This window comes from Danio rerio, chromosome 12 (genome assembly GCF_049306965.1).
Source record: "Danio rerio strain Tuebingen ecotype United States chromosome 12, GRCz12tu, whole genome shotgun sequence".
In the NCBI taxonomy this organism is placed as follows: domain Eukaryota; kingdom Metazoa; phylum Chordata; class Actinopteri; order Cypriniformes; family Danionidae; genus Danio; species Danio rerio.
In genome coordinates, this window is record NC_133187.1 from 1960001 (window position 1) to 1975000 (window position 15000).

At 42.8% G+C, this 15000-nt stretch overlaps 1 protein-coding gene across 17 annotated transcripts in view; it reads left to right on the forward strand.

Moving 5' to 3' along the window:
* Window positions 1–15000, forward strand: part of slc39a11 (solute carrier family 39 member 11) — a 224005-nt gene that overhangs the window by 190402 nt on the left and 18603 nt on the right. For all 17 annotated transcript variants that reach the window (XM_073918031.1, XM_073918041.1, XM_073918037.1 and 14 more), the window contains one exon: window positions 5938–6007. In XM_073918031.1, the coding sequence (XP_073774132.1) occupies window positions 5938–6007 (70 nt within the window). The remainder of the gene's footprint in view (window positions 1–5937; window positions 6008–15000) is intronic.

A 15000-nucleotide genomic window follows, 5' to 3' on the forward strand; every position in this document is an offset into this window, starting at 1 on the left:
ACACACACAAACACACACACACACAAACGCTTAAACACACAAAAACACATGCAAAAACACTCACACATTAGACTAAGGCATGCACACACACACACACACACAAACACATAAACACCACTTACACATGCACACACACACACACACAAAAATTCACACAATACAATACAGCAGGCATGCACAAATGCACACACACAAACTCACACACACGCATGCAAAAACACTCACACATGCACATAGACACACACACACACACATACATGCAAAAACACTCACACATGCACACACACACACAAACATGCGAAAACACTCACATGTGCACACACATTACACTAAGGCACGCATGCGCACACACACACACACACACACACACACACACACGCACACACACACACAGATGCAAAAACACTCACACATGCACACTCACACATTAGACCAAGGCATGCACCCACACATGCAAACACTAAAGCACACACACACACACACACACACACACACACACACTACACTAAGGCACACACACATGCAAAAACATTCACACATGCACACTCACACATTAGACCAAGGCATGCACACACACATGCAAACACTAAAGCACACACACACACAAGCACATACACACACAAACACATTGCACTAAGGCATGCATGTACACACACACACACATACACAAACACACATGCACAAACACTCGCACATTAGACCACGGCATGCACACACAAATGTAAACACACATGCACATGTAAATGCGCACACGCATATTACACTAAGGCGCGCATGCAAACACACATGCGCACACGCACACACACGCGCACACACACTGGTGATTGGATGTCAGCTTATCTAATGTCTGAGGTGCTGCAGGATTGAAAAGCACATCTGTCTGCACAACACACGAGACGTTTATGAGGTAAACTTTAATCCCAGCACAGACCACAGGAGATCAAGACAAATCCTCCGGTGCAGATGAAGACGAGTCCCGCAGATAACAGCAGAGAGAGCGTCCAGAGGAAACACCAAACTACTTTACTCTCAGATCAGCCTCAGCATTAAACCGAGAAACATACTGCTTTGCATTCAAGACTTCTGCATTGTGTGAGGGAGAAAAGATGCGGTGAGAATCCAAAGATGGCAAGTTCAGCAGGCGGTAGAAAAGGTCTGCTATAAGCCTTGGAGTACCAGTCAAAAATGCTCATCCAAAGTCTATTCAGTAATGCAGAGTTCAGACTGCAATCCAGAGACCTCTCCAGTGGAGAAATGTTTTTTCCTCACCGCTGTCGCCACTGTCTTGCATGGTTCGGGATCTGTAGAGCTGCACATCGATGGATTACTCTTCAGTGGTTTGGACTCTCAGCAGTGATTATTAAACCACACTGAACTGAACTCTGAAAACTGAACTGACACAGTTTCAATGTACTATGATCTTTCATGCGAAGCTGCTTTGACACAATCTACATTGTAAAAGTGCTGCACAAATAAAGGTGAATTGAATTGAATGATTTTCAAAGTAGTCGTGGCACAGATGTTTTCACACTGCATGACTATCTGCAGCGGCGGAAAGAGTACTAAACAAGCATACTTAAGTAAAAGTACCATTACTTGCCTAAAAATGTAGTGCGAGTAAATGTACCTGTTGTAAATATTACTCAAATTATGAGTAAAAAGTAGTCTGCTGTCTGTTTAGTTGTTAATATTAAAATGAAAATAGGCAGTTCCTTATATCATGTTTACATTTTATTGTTGAGAAAGTGAAACAACGTAGCCAGGGTGATGTGAGTGAAGTTATACAGTACACTGTTCCCTTTGAAGATTTACCCGTGTCCTCGGTATAGTCTGTTTTCTATATCAAACAGAGAAGAAGAGACTGCAGCCTTGATCAAACTTGCGAAGTCTGAACTTACACGGAGAAGATGCGGGAATGAACTGTTTGTAGGCTACTTAATATTGAAGAAAAGCCCCAATCAGAGAGGCGAATGTTTGCAGCCCCGCCTCCGTTTTCAGATGTCTCCGTTTTCTTTCATCCATACTGAGACGGAGCAGCAGCGTTTCAGAATGAAAACGGCCTCTCCAGTGTTTTCGAAACGCTCCGTTTTCGGCGCACGAGAACTCCGGCGTAGTATGGACTGTTGGCGTAACCGTAGCAAAACTAATGCGTTTTCAAACTAAAACGCATTAGTGTAAACGGGGCCTCAGAGTGACGCATTGCTCACAGTGCTCCTGCCAAATTTACACTAGTTTTTCCTCCATTTCTTGGGTCTAAATCAACTGAAAATGAGCGCTTTTAACTTCTCCCCCTCCTCCCGCTGGCCTGCAGGTACACACACAAGTGAAAGCTGCTCTCTCATTGGCTGTAGGCGATCGCTGATGTTATTTTCAGTCAGATCACATTTCACCTGATATGATATGATTCGACAGCTCCTGATGTGTTTAGCATGCCAAATATCTCACAGGCGTCGGCGACTCATCGGCGATTCTCTCATATCGCGTCCTTGATTGTTCATACTGTGTGATTGTCACTCACGTGAACGAGCAGCAATTTGCTTGTGATTTCAGGCATTTGTCGGCGATTTCTCAAAACCTGTCGGCGAGTCAAAATCAGGGCTACAATGGTCCGTTTCTAATTACAATTGTAGTCACAATTGTAATTAGAGATATCTCTGAGTTTTTACTAGTCATAATACATTTGGAGATGTCTTTAATTCATCATATTTAGAGATATTTACAAATATATTTGAAGATATCTCTAATTAATTTACTAATAGTCGAATTACAGTTGTAGATATCTTGAATTGGATTTTTGACGAGTCAAAACTCATTTAGAGATATCTGCAAATATTTTTCAATGGAAGTCAATGGAGGAATATGACTAGTCATAATATATTTGCAGATATCTCCAATCTGATTTCGTACTAGTACAATTGTAATTGCAGATATCTCTAATTGTCATTCTGACTAGTCGAATTATAATTATGACTAGTAAAAATATAATTAGAGATATCTCTAAATATATTTATGGATAGTCAGAACAAGGTTTAAATGCTAAAACGGCTTGCCATACGCTCTCACTCAGCAGCACAGTGGAGATTTCTCTTGTTATATCCTTTCAGTCGTTTGTTATGCAGTGACATGCAGTCAAATATTTCGCCAAACAGTCCTTAGGGATGCGGTGACACGCAGTCAGATATTTCGCTGAACAGATCCGCCACTTTTGGAGCTCATAAACAATCATAAAGCTCTCGTGCTGCAGGAATTAGGAGGTCTGCTGAAGGTGCGCAGCTGGCGTGCTGTGAGGAGTTTGCGTCTTTAATAATCTACGGCAGTTTGCGTTCACTGAACAGTAAGAATAATTAATAAATCCATATCAAACAGTCCCTTAAAAGTCACGTCTCGCTTTCGGTTTTGGGCTTTGGCGCGTTTTGTACTCACACACAAGCGTACCGCGCCAAAGCCCAAGTGTACCGCGCTCAGGCACACCTCTCCCAACCGGGCCAGGGCCGGCCAAGTGAACCGTGCTTGAGCCCGATTCAGCGCACTCACACTTCTCAAACGATCCGGGAAATGGGCCTGGGCACGGTACGGATGGCATAGTGTGAGTAGGCCCTAAGGGTTTAGGGACAGAGACAAAAGACATGAGCAGCTTTTCTTAGTAACGGCGTGCTTTTGTGTATGAGTTTGATTTTGCAGACTCTAATGACTGTGTGCTCATTAAAAAGTTAAGGAGTTCTTCAATACGGCCTGGTAAGTCATGGTGACCCAAGAGCTGACATTTACTGAGGAAATCACTCTCTTTTATTGCTTGTTACGGTTATTGGAAAACAAATAGCTTCGAATGAGGGGTTCCAGCAAGCTAAAGCATCCTTCGCTATGGCAAGATTGAAAGCAGCAGTTTGGATTGCACATCTGATGACTCTAAGCTTCTTCATTGGGCCGTCGATTGACTTCTAAAGCAAGAACAAGTGTAGGCGGAGCTCAATTTTGTCAGGGGGAGGTTGATTGGATGGGTGTGGATTGCAATAGGTGGATCTCATTTGAGTGACAGCTTGACTCCGCCCTCAAGCCTGTAAACTCCAATCAGAAAAGGGATGTCGGTCACGCGTCACTTTAAGGTTTAATTCTCACTATAGCACACATTTCATTCATCCTCATTCAATTTCCTTTCAGATTAGTCCATTTATTCTCCAGGGGTCACCACAGCGGAATGAACCACCAACTAATCCAGCTTATGTTTTACACCGTTCCTTCCAGCTGCAAAAAAAACTGGAAAACTACTGGGAAACACCCGTACACATACACTAAGGCCAACTTAGTTTATTCAATTCATATACTGTATAGCGCATGTGTTCGGACTGTGGGGGAAACCCATGCCAACATGGGGAGAACATGCAAACTCCACACACAAATGCCAACTGGTCCAGCCGGGACTCAAACCAGCGACCTTCTTGCTGTGAGGTGACAGTTTTAACCTGTGAGTCACAGTGTCACCCCCATTTACCCTTAATTATTGCTCATTACAGTAGCTTGTAAAGAAGTAGTATTGGATATTTAGAATCAGACCATGCTTAATATGTACTTTGTAAACAGAATATGCAAATTATGATGGGACCATCACAACTGGCCCACCCTTACAGGTACTCTGCCCTGCATAATTCCCCCCTCCTTTCTTCCATCAGCACCAGTTAGGGATCTAAATATGGGTAATGCTTTATTTTAAGACCAAATTTACGCTATTAACTAACTATTCACTAAGTTTTATTTTGAATAATTGAATAATTGAAGATTATTTTATCTTGCACTAGCAGCAAACTAATGGTTGAATGGGTCGTGGCTCAACACATTTGGCCCAGTCAGTTGCTGTAACTATTATTTTAGACTTGAGAACACACACACACACACACAGTGGGTAGCAAGTTCGCTTCACAGCAAGAAGGTCGCTGATTTGAACCTCGGCTGGGTCAGTTGGCGTTTCTGTGTGATGTTTGCATGTTCTCCTCGTGTTGGCATGGGTTTCCTCTGGGTGCTCCAGTTTCCCCCACAGTCCAAACACAAGCATTGTGTAGGCTAAATTGTTCATAGTGTATGTGTGTATGGATGTTTCCCAGGGATGGGTTGCAGCTGGAAGGGCATTCGCTGCGTAAAACATGTGCTGGATAAGTTGGCGATTCATTCCGCTGTGGCGACCCCAGATTAATGAAGGGACTAAACCGAAAAGAAAATGAATGAATGAACACACAAAAGAATCATATGAATAATATAGCAGTCGTCACAACAGATGTTTTAAAGTTACTTTAACTTATTTTTGTAAGTTAATAAGATTTCCACTTTGCTTTTTTAAGTTGTGCAAATTTTATCTCAGTCTTTAAAGTCAGTTTAATTGATGCAAGTTGAAATGAATTAGCTAATTGGATATGCAGGAGTTAATCAGTGTACAAGGTTACTCAAAATAACAATACACATGGATAAATCAGCGTGTCAAGGTGGCGCAGTGGGTAGCACGATCACCTCACAGCAGGAAGGTCACTGGTTCGAGCCCCAGCTAGCTCAGTTGGCGTTTCTGTGTGGAGTTTGCATGTTCTCCCTGCGTTGGCGTGGGTTTCCTCCGGGTGCTCTGCTTTTCCCCACAAATCCAAACACATGCTATAATAAGCTAAATTGGCTGTAGTGTATGTGAGTGAATGCAAGAGTGTATGGGTGTTTCCCAGTGTTGGGTTGCAGCTGGAAGGGCATCTGCTGTGTAAAACATATACTGGAATAGTTGTTGGTTCATTCAGCTGTGGTGAGCCCTTTTTAATCAAGAGACTAAGCCAAAGGAAAATGAATGAATGGATAAATCATTGATCATTGACTGAAACATAAAAAACAACAGATGTATGACTGTTCATCAGAAACAGGTGTCTGTATGACTGTAAAATGTTGATCATTTGTTTATTTTGTGTGTTTCAGAGGGTTTGGCTGTCGGTGTGGGTTTCGGAGCCATCGGGAAAACTCCCTCAGCTACTTTTGAAAGCGCCAGGTAAGAATTAAACACAATCAGCCATAGGACTTTACAGTGTAATCTCAAGTCTCACTCTGTGGGCTCTATATTAATGATCTAGGCGCAAAGTCTAAAGCGCAAAAGCATTAAGCATGTGTCCGAATCCACTTTTGCTATTTTAATGACAGATAAATATGCCGTCTAACAGGGCTGCGCTTATTCTCTTAATGAGTTCTGGGTGTGTTTTGAGCATAACCTGCATTAAACCAATCAGAGTCTCGTCACTCATTCCCTTTAAGAGTCAGTTGTGTCGCTCCATGGTGTATTTGCTATTTACATGACGGACTTTGTAAGTGTAAAAACTGAACACTTCACTAGCAGGAAAACAGTTAAACAGAGCATCTGCAGCACGAGGATAAAGAACGAGCCTCCTCCATTCAGCCTCTTTACTTTTACTCTTTACTCCTTTACTTTGGTGGAGTGAGGAAACGGTGGAAACTCACTCCACTGAACACATTCGTTAGCCGACATGTTTAATTTAGTTTAAGAGCAAAGATTTGCTTCAAAACTATTTCTAAATTCAGTTCTAAGGAATAAATGAACAATAATCATGAAGTGTGGTCAGAAAACTGAGTTATATCCAAACACACGCCCTGTTCCTATGCCCCATATGCTGATGCAGACGCCTCCAAAACTCCACAGCTGGACACATCTACACTTGTGTTTATTAAAGCAAATATAAATCTGCATATAACAAATAATACTGCTGATAATAATAACATTAAACAGATGCTGATCGTCATTAATAAACTGAAAAATCCCCTGAGGAGAAGAAGGCTTGGAGTAGAGATCTGCGCGGGACTAAATTTTGAATCCCGCCCGCACCCGCCAGGTTTTAGCCCGAACCTGACCACTCCCGCTTATATTAAGCGCTTGTTGTCCCGCTGCCCGACCCGCCCCGTCTTCTACCCGCCGCACCCGATCCCGCTAAAGAGCGGGGGGAGAACAAAACTGAAAATCACCCAGTTATACAGTTCAGACAGCCTATAACAAGCTGTCTGTATAAACACACACACGCACAGCACCGAGCACACACGCAGAGACAGCTCTCTCCCTCTCATTCGCGCGCGCGCGCCCACTAACACACTCATAAGCACCAAGCACACACACAGGCAAAGCTCTCTCTCTCTCATTCGCGCATACATACACACACACACACACACACACACACACACAGCAACAAACAAGCTATACACAGCATCGCGCTATTTCATTTACACACATACATACGCGTGCTCACTCGGGAGCCGGGAGCGATATTGCTAGACAGCCCGCTCCCGTCCCAAATTAAACCCGTTACCGACCGCTCCCGTGATTTATTCGGAAATTTATACCCGCGTCACAGAAATCTGGTCGGGTCCTGCGGCGCCCGCGGGACAGCCGCGGCAATGCAGACCTCTAGCTTGGAGGCAGTGGTGTTTAAATTGATGTAGAAAATCATCATGTTTGTATCATTTTAATCCTTTAATTGTTTTCATCTGTAAAGATATTTGTGTGTTGCTGATCATCCTGTGTGTGTTCAGCAGTGTGTGAGCGTTTAGACCTGCATAGGTGCATAACTAACACACTCTGCTGGACTTTAGAGCAGCTTTTAGTTGGTCATTGGTGTGGTCTATTTCAGTTCCTCAAAACAGCAACGCTCCAACAATGCGCCTTAACACACCTCCTTTATAGAGCAGCACACACATGAGTCCACAGAGTGGCGCAAATGAATTTGCTATTTAAACAACGTGAAGCAAAATGTGAAAATTAGGGTTGCACTGGTCTGAAAACAGCAACAAGTCGCGCCAAACATGTCTTGCGCCTTATTGCGCTGGGTGCATGATAGGGCCCTGGGTCTCTTATCTCTTAGAAACTTTGTGCAATTATGAAGTGTGCCAAACCAAACACATGTGGGGAATTCATGAACTTAATTGGCCGTAGTGTATGAGTTTGTTTGTATGTTTCCCAGTACTGGGTTGCAGCTGGAAGGGCATCCACTATGTAAAACATATACTGGAATAGTTGTCAGTTCATTCCTCTGTGGCGACCAATCGTAAATAAGGGGCTAAAACGAAGGAAAATAATTGAATCTTTAGCATTTAGTCTGAAATTTCTTTCGTTATGGTCTTAATGTCTTTAAATGTGTTAAATTAGACCTGGAGAAAGCCTGTAAACGCGGTAATATCTGAGGAATGATGGGATGTGCTGTGCTGTGGAGGAGCTGAATGTTCAGTCGAGCATGTGGAGGGACAGAACAGTTTCTGCTTGATTGTTCCCCGTCATGAAAGAAACTAATGTGTGGCCAGAAGGACATGAGGATGAGTAAATGATGACAGGAGCTCATTTAGAGAGCGGCGTCTATTCAGGAGACCACATGCTGTGTTTATCCCGCAGTGCTGTGTGATGCTGACCCCGTGTGGAGGACAGTGGTACTGCAGGATAACATACACGTACACACACGTACATATAAACAGTCATACACACTTAAAAACAAACATGTAAACACACGCATAAAAGCAGTCTTATACACAGTCTTATACACATACACAGACATATACAGTCACACAAATACACACACACACACACAAATAAACATGCACTCGTGAACACATGCACTGACAAACCACACACACACACTTTCACAAACACAGATGCACAAATATATGTATGACACACAAATATACAAACTGTAAACGGTCAAACACACGTACACACAGACAGATGCGCACACACACACACAAAATGATAAACACAAACAATCACACACACACAATGACACATAGTCATGCACACATACAGAACACACTCACAAAGATACAAACACACCTATACATACACACAGAGATATATACACACACAAATAACAAACATACACACAAGCTTCTCTCTCGTACACACACACACTCACATACACACAAAAGCACACGTGCACACTGTGTGTGACACAGATTCACACACGCACACACAAACACCAATAGTCATGCACACAAACCGCAAACTTTCTTTCTCACTCACTCACTCACATACACACAGACACACACACACACAAATGAACACACACAAACCGCAAACTTTCTCTCTCTGTCTCACTCTCTCTCTCTCTCACACACACACACACACACACACACAAACCGCAAATTCACTCACTCACTCACTCACTCACATACACACACCCAGACACACTTACACAAATGAACACACACAAACCGCAAACTTTCTCTCTCTGTCTCACTCACTCACACACACACACACACACACACACACACACACACACACACACACACACACACACACACTCACACACACTCACACACACACACACACACACACTCACACACACACACAAAAGCACACATGCACACTGTGTGTGACACAGATTCACAAACACACACACACACACAAACACCAATGATCATGCACACACACACGCACACACACAAACCGCAAACTCACTCACTCACTCACTCACATACACACACAGACACACACACACACACACAAATGAACACACACAAACCGCAAACTTTCTCTCTCACTCTCTCACACACACACACACACACACACACACTCACACACACACACACACACACACACACACACACAAAAGCACACATGCACACTGTGTGTGACACAGATTCACAAACACACACGCACACACAAACACCAATGATTATGCACACACACACGCACACACACAAACCGCAAATTCACTCACTCACTCACTCACTCACTCACATACACACACCCAGACACACTTACACAAATGAACACACACAAACTGCAAACTTTCTCTCTCTGTCTCACTCACTCTCTCACACACACACACACACACACACACACACACACACAAACCGCAAACTTTCTCACTCACTCATGCACACACACACACACACACACACACACACACACACACACAAATGAACACACACAAACCGCAAACTTTCTCTGTCTCTCACTCACTCTCACACACAAACATGCACACAGACACACACACACATATACACTCAAACACCAATTTATAATGCACACACACACGCACAGATTTACAAACACACACACACACACACACACACAGACATACAAACGAAACAATCACTCACACACACACACACACACACACACACAAAGAATGTGCTGTTGTGAGATTTCCAGCATGTTCATCATATCCATGTTTCTCAGTGTGTGTAAATGGAAAACTCTTGCCAGACAGCACAGCAAGCGCTAACAAGTGTGTGTGTGTGTGTGTGTGTGTGTGTGTGTGTGTGTGTGTGTGTGTGTGTGTGTGTGTGTGTGTGACTTCCAGATGGAGTCTATTAGAGAATCAGAGCCGCATTGTGAACGTTCGTCCACGCACCTGGACTCACTATGTGTCTCAATCAGGTCCTGCATCTGTGTGTGTGTGTGTGTGCGCACATTCTCCACTGCGCTCCAGATGTGAGACAGAACTGCTCTTGGTTTGCGTCTTCAGCCTGTGTGTGTTTCTCCATGAGGAAAGCTGTTCTGGATTAGCGCTAGCATCATGTAATCTCTTTACATCCGCACTGACAGCTGAGAGTTTCCTGCGACGCAACGCTTTGTGTTTAGTCCTGATTAAAAGCGCAGAGAGAGAGAGAGAGTGAGAGACGGATGGATGAATGGATGCATGGTTTGCTGGAGAAGTAAACACAGCGAGCAGATTCTGTGGCTTATGATGCGGAGTAAGAAAGCAGCCATTGTCACACACTGAACACAAACAGCAGAGCTCTCAGACTTTACTCAGACAGTAATGTTTATAATATCCTCATATCTTCATGTCTTATGGATGAATTTGTCAGATTAGAGCTGTACACATACACTTATTACACAAATACACTTCACCGACCATGTACACACCCACAGTATAGGCTATAAAACTGCAGGTTAACTGTGTGTATACACTAACCGGCCACTTTATTAGGTACACCTTACTAGTATTATGTTGGACGCCATTTGCCTTCAGAACTGCTTCTGTGGCGTAGATCCAACAAGCTTCTGGAAATATTCCTCAGAGATTTTGTTCCATATTGACATGATAGCATCACACAGTTGCTGCAGATTTGTCGGCTGCACATCCATGATGCCAATCTCCCGTTCCACCACATCCCAAAGCTGCTCTATTGGATTGAGCTCTGCTAACTGTGGAGGCCATTTGAGTACAGTGAACTCATCGTCATGTTCAAGAAACCAGTCTGAGATGATTGCGCTTTATGATATGGAGTGTAATCTTAGCCATCAGAAGATGGAGACACTGTGCTCATAAAGGGATGGACATGGTCAGCAGCAATACTCAGGTAGGCTGTGGCGTTGATGCTCAATTAGTACTAATGGACCCAAAGAAAATCTCCCCCACACCATTACACCACCACCACCAGCCTGAACCGCTGACACAAGGCAGGATGATGCATGCTTTCATGCTGTTGAGGCCAAATTGTGAGCCGAGCATCTGAATGTGTCAGCAGAAATGGAGACTCATCAGAGCAGCAACGTTTCTCCAATCTTCTATTGTCCAGTTTTGGTGAGTCTGTGTGAATTGTAGCCTCAGTTTCCTGTTCTTAGCTGACAGGAGCGGCACCCGGTGTGCTCTTCTGCTGCTGTAGCCCATCCGCCTCAAGGTTGGACGTGTTGTGTGTTCAGAGATGCTCTTCTGCAGAGCTCGGTTGTAACGAGTGCTTATTTGAGTTAGTGTTGCCTTTCTATCAGCTGGAACCAGTCTGGCCATTCTCCTCTGACCTCTAGCATCAACAAGGCATTTGCGCCCACAGAACTGCCGCTCACTGGATATTTCCTCTTTGTTGGACCATTCTCTATAAACCCTAGAGATGGTTGTGCGTGAAAATCCCAGTAGATCAGCAGTTTCTGAAATACTCAGACCAGCCCATGTGGCACCAACAACCATCGTTCAAAGTCACTTAAATCCTCATTCTGATGCTCGGTCTGAACTGCAGCAGATCATCTTGACCATGTCTACATGCATGCATTGAGCTGCTGCCATGTGATTGGCTGATTGGAAATTGACATTAACAAGCAGTTGGACAGGTGTACCTAATAAAGTGGCCGGTGTTCTACTATAATGCACTTTACTGGACTCTGCTCCGCACAGCTTTACTCTCTCCTGTCTACAGTCACGAATACCAACAAAATGATTTCATCTCCACTGGGAAATGCAGGAATTTCTTTAAGCTCACACGTTCCAAGTACATGATATTCAAAAAGTCATGATGGAAAGCAGTTGGTTTTGTTTGTGAGTCTATATTATTTGTGAATGCTGATAAATGTGTTGTAGTTGTGATTTGCAGAGAACAATTAATTTTTTTACATTGAAAGAGGTAAAAACACATGGTGTTAAATTACTTTTTGTATTTATTTGCTTATTTATTTATTTAAAAAAATAGTTTTAATAACATAATTAACAGTACACATGGATAGATGAATAAATGGAATAGCTAGGCGGATGGATGAATGGATATGGATGGATATATTAATGGATGGATAAATGGATATATGGATGCATGGATGGATGAATAAATGGATATATTAATGGATGGATGGATGGATAAATAAATGGATATTGAAAGATGGATAGCTGGACGGATGGATGATAGACGCATGGATGGATGGTTGGATGGATAGATTGATATATTGGTAGATGGATAGCTAGATGGACGGACGGATGGATGGATATAATTGGATGGATGGATGGATATATTGGTAGATGGATAGCTGGATGGATGGATAGATGGATGGATATAATTGGATGGATGGATGGATGGATGGATGGATATATTGGTAGATGGATAGCTAGATGGATGAATGGATGGATGGATAGATATATTGGCAGGTGGATGGATATATTGGTAGATGGAAAGCTGGATGGATGGGTGGATATTGGTAGGTAAATAGCTAGATAGTTGGATGGATGGATGGAAAGATGGATGGATATATTGGTAGATGGATGGATGGATGGATGGATGGATGGATGGATGGATGGAAAGATGGATAATGTATTGGTAGATGGATGGATGGATGGAAAGATGGATATATTGGTAGATAGAAAGCTGGATGGATGGGTGGATATTGGTAGGTGAATAGCTAGATAGTTGGATGGATGGATATATATATATATTGATGGATGAATGGATGGATGGAAAGATGGATATGTTGGTAGATGGATGGATGGATGGATGGATGGATGGATAGATGGATGGATGGATGGATGGATGGATGGATAGATAGATGGATGGATGGAAAGATGGATATGTTGGTGGATGGATGGATGGGTAGATGGATGGATGGATGGAAAGATGGATAATATATTGGTAGATGGATGGATGGATGGATGGATGGATGGATGGATATATTGGTAGATGGGTAGATGGATGGATGGATGGATGGAAAGATGGATAATATATTGGTAGATGAATGGATGGATGGATGGATGGATATATTGGTAGATGGATGGATGGATGGATGGATATATTGGTAGATGGATGGATGGATGGATGGATGGATGGATGGATGGATATATTGGTAGATGGATGGATGGATGGATGGATGGATGGATATATTGGTAGATGGATGGATGGATGGATGGATGGATGGATATATTGGTAGATGGATGGATGGATGGATGGATGGATGGATGGATGGATGGAAAGATGGATAATGTATTGGTAGATGGATGGATGGATGGAAAGATGGATATATTGGTAGATAGAAAGCTGGATGGATGGGTGGATATTGGTAGGTGAATAGCTAGATAGTTGGATGGATGGATATATATATATATTGATGGATGAATGGATGGATGGAAAGATGGATATGTTGGTAGATGGATGGATGGATGGATGGATGGATGGATGGATGGATGGATGGATGGATAGATGGATGGATGGATGGATGGATGGATGGATGGATGGATGGATAGATAGATGGATGGATGGAAAGATGGATATGTTGGTGGATGGATGGATGGGTAGATGGATGGATGGATGGAAAGATGGATAATATATTGGTAGATGGATGGATGGATGGATGGATGGATGGATATATTGGTAGATGGGTAGATGGATGGATGGATGGATGGAAAGATGGATAATATATTGGTAGATGAATGGATGGATGGATGGATGGATATATTGGTAGATGGATGGATGGATGGATGGATATATTGGTAGATGGATGGATGGATGGATGGATGGATGGATATATTGGTAGATGGATGGATGGATGGATGGATGGATGGATGGATGGATATATTGGTAGATGGATGGATGGATGGATGGATGGATGGATATATTGGTAGATGGATGGATGGATGGATGGATGGATGGATGGATGGATGGATGGTAAATGTGAGAATAAGTTTCATCTAACTTCATATTTTGATTCTTTCTCATTGTTATTTCTGGACTCGTCTTGTGCTGCTGGTTTTGGGTTTGTGTTCATCAAGTATTCATGTCTTTTCCTCACTGTACTTTGCTGAATTCTTGAGCTGCACCAGAATCCCCTCATAAGTCTGTTGTTAAAATAGAGAAAAACTAGTGTTCTCTGGTTGATCATGACATTTAGGGAGGATCAGTGGAGGCAGCATGAATTCAGCTGTAGATGTCCTCTGTTCAGACTGTTGTACTGTATTAAACTGTTCTTCATTCATCATTTCTTTCTGCTGAATCTAAAGCCGGAGCATTAATGCAGACTTATAGAGTCGAGGAAAAGTTTTTGTCGAGAAATAAACTTATACACACACTCTGTAAATTTCTTTTATAAATGTTTTGCCAGAAAACTTGGTCAAGTATAGTATACCACATTCATTCATTCATTCATTCATTTTCCTTCGGCTCAGTCCCTTTATTAATCAGGGGTCTCCACCGCGGAATGAACTGCCAACTTATCCAGCATATGTTTTACACAGTGCATGCCCTTCCAGCTGCAACCCAGTACTGGGAAACATCCATACACACACATTCACACAC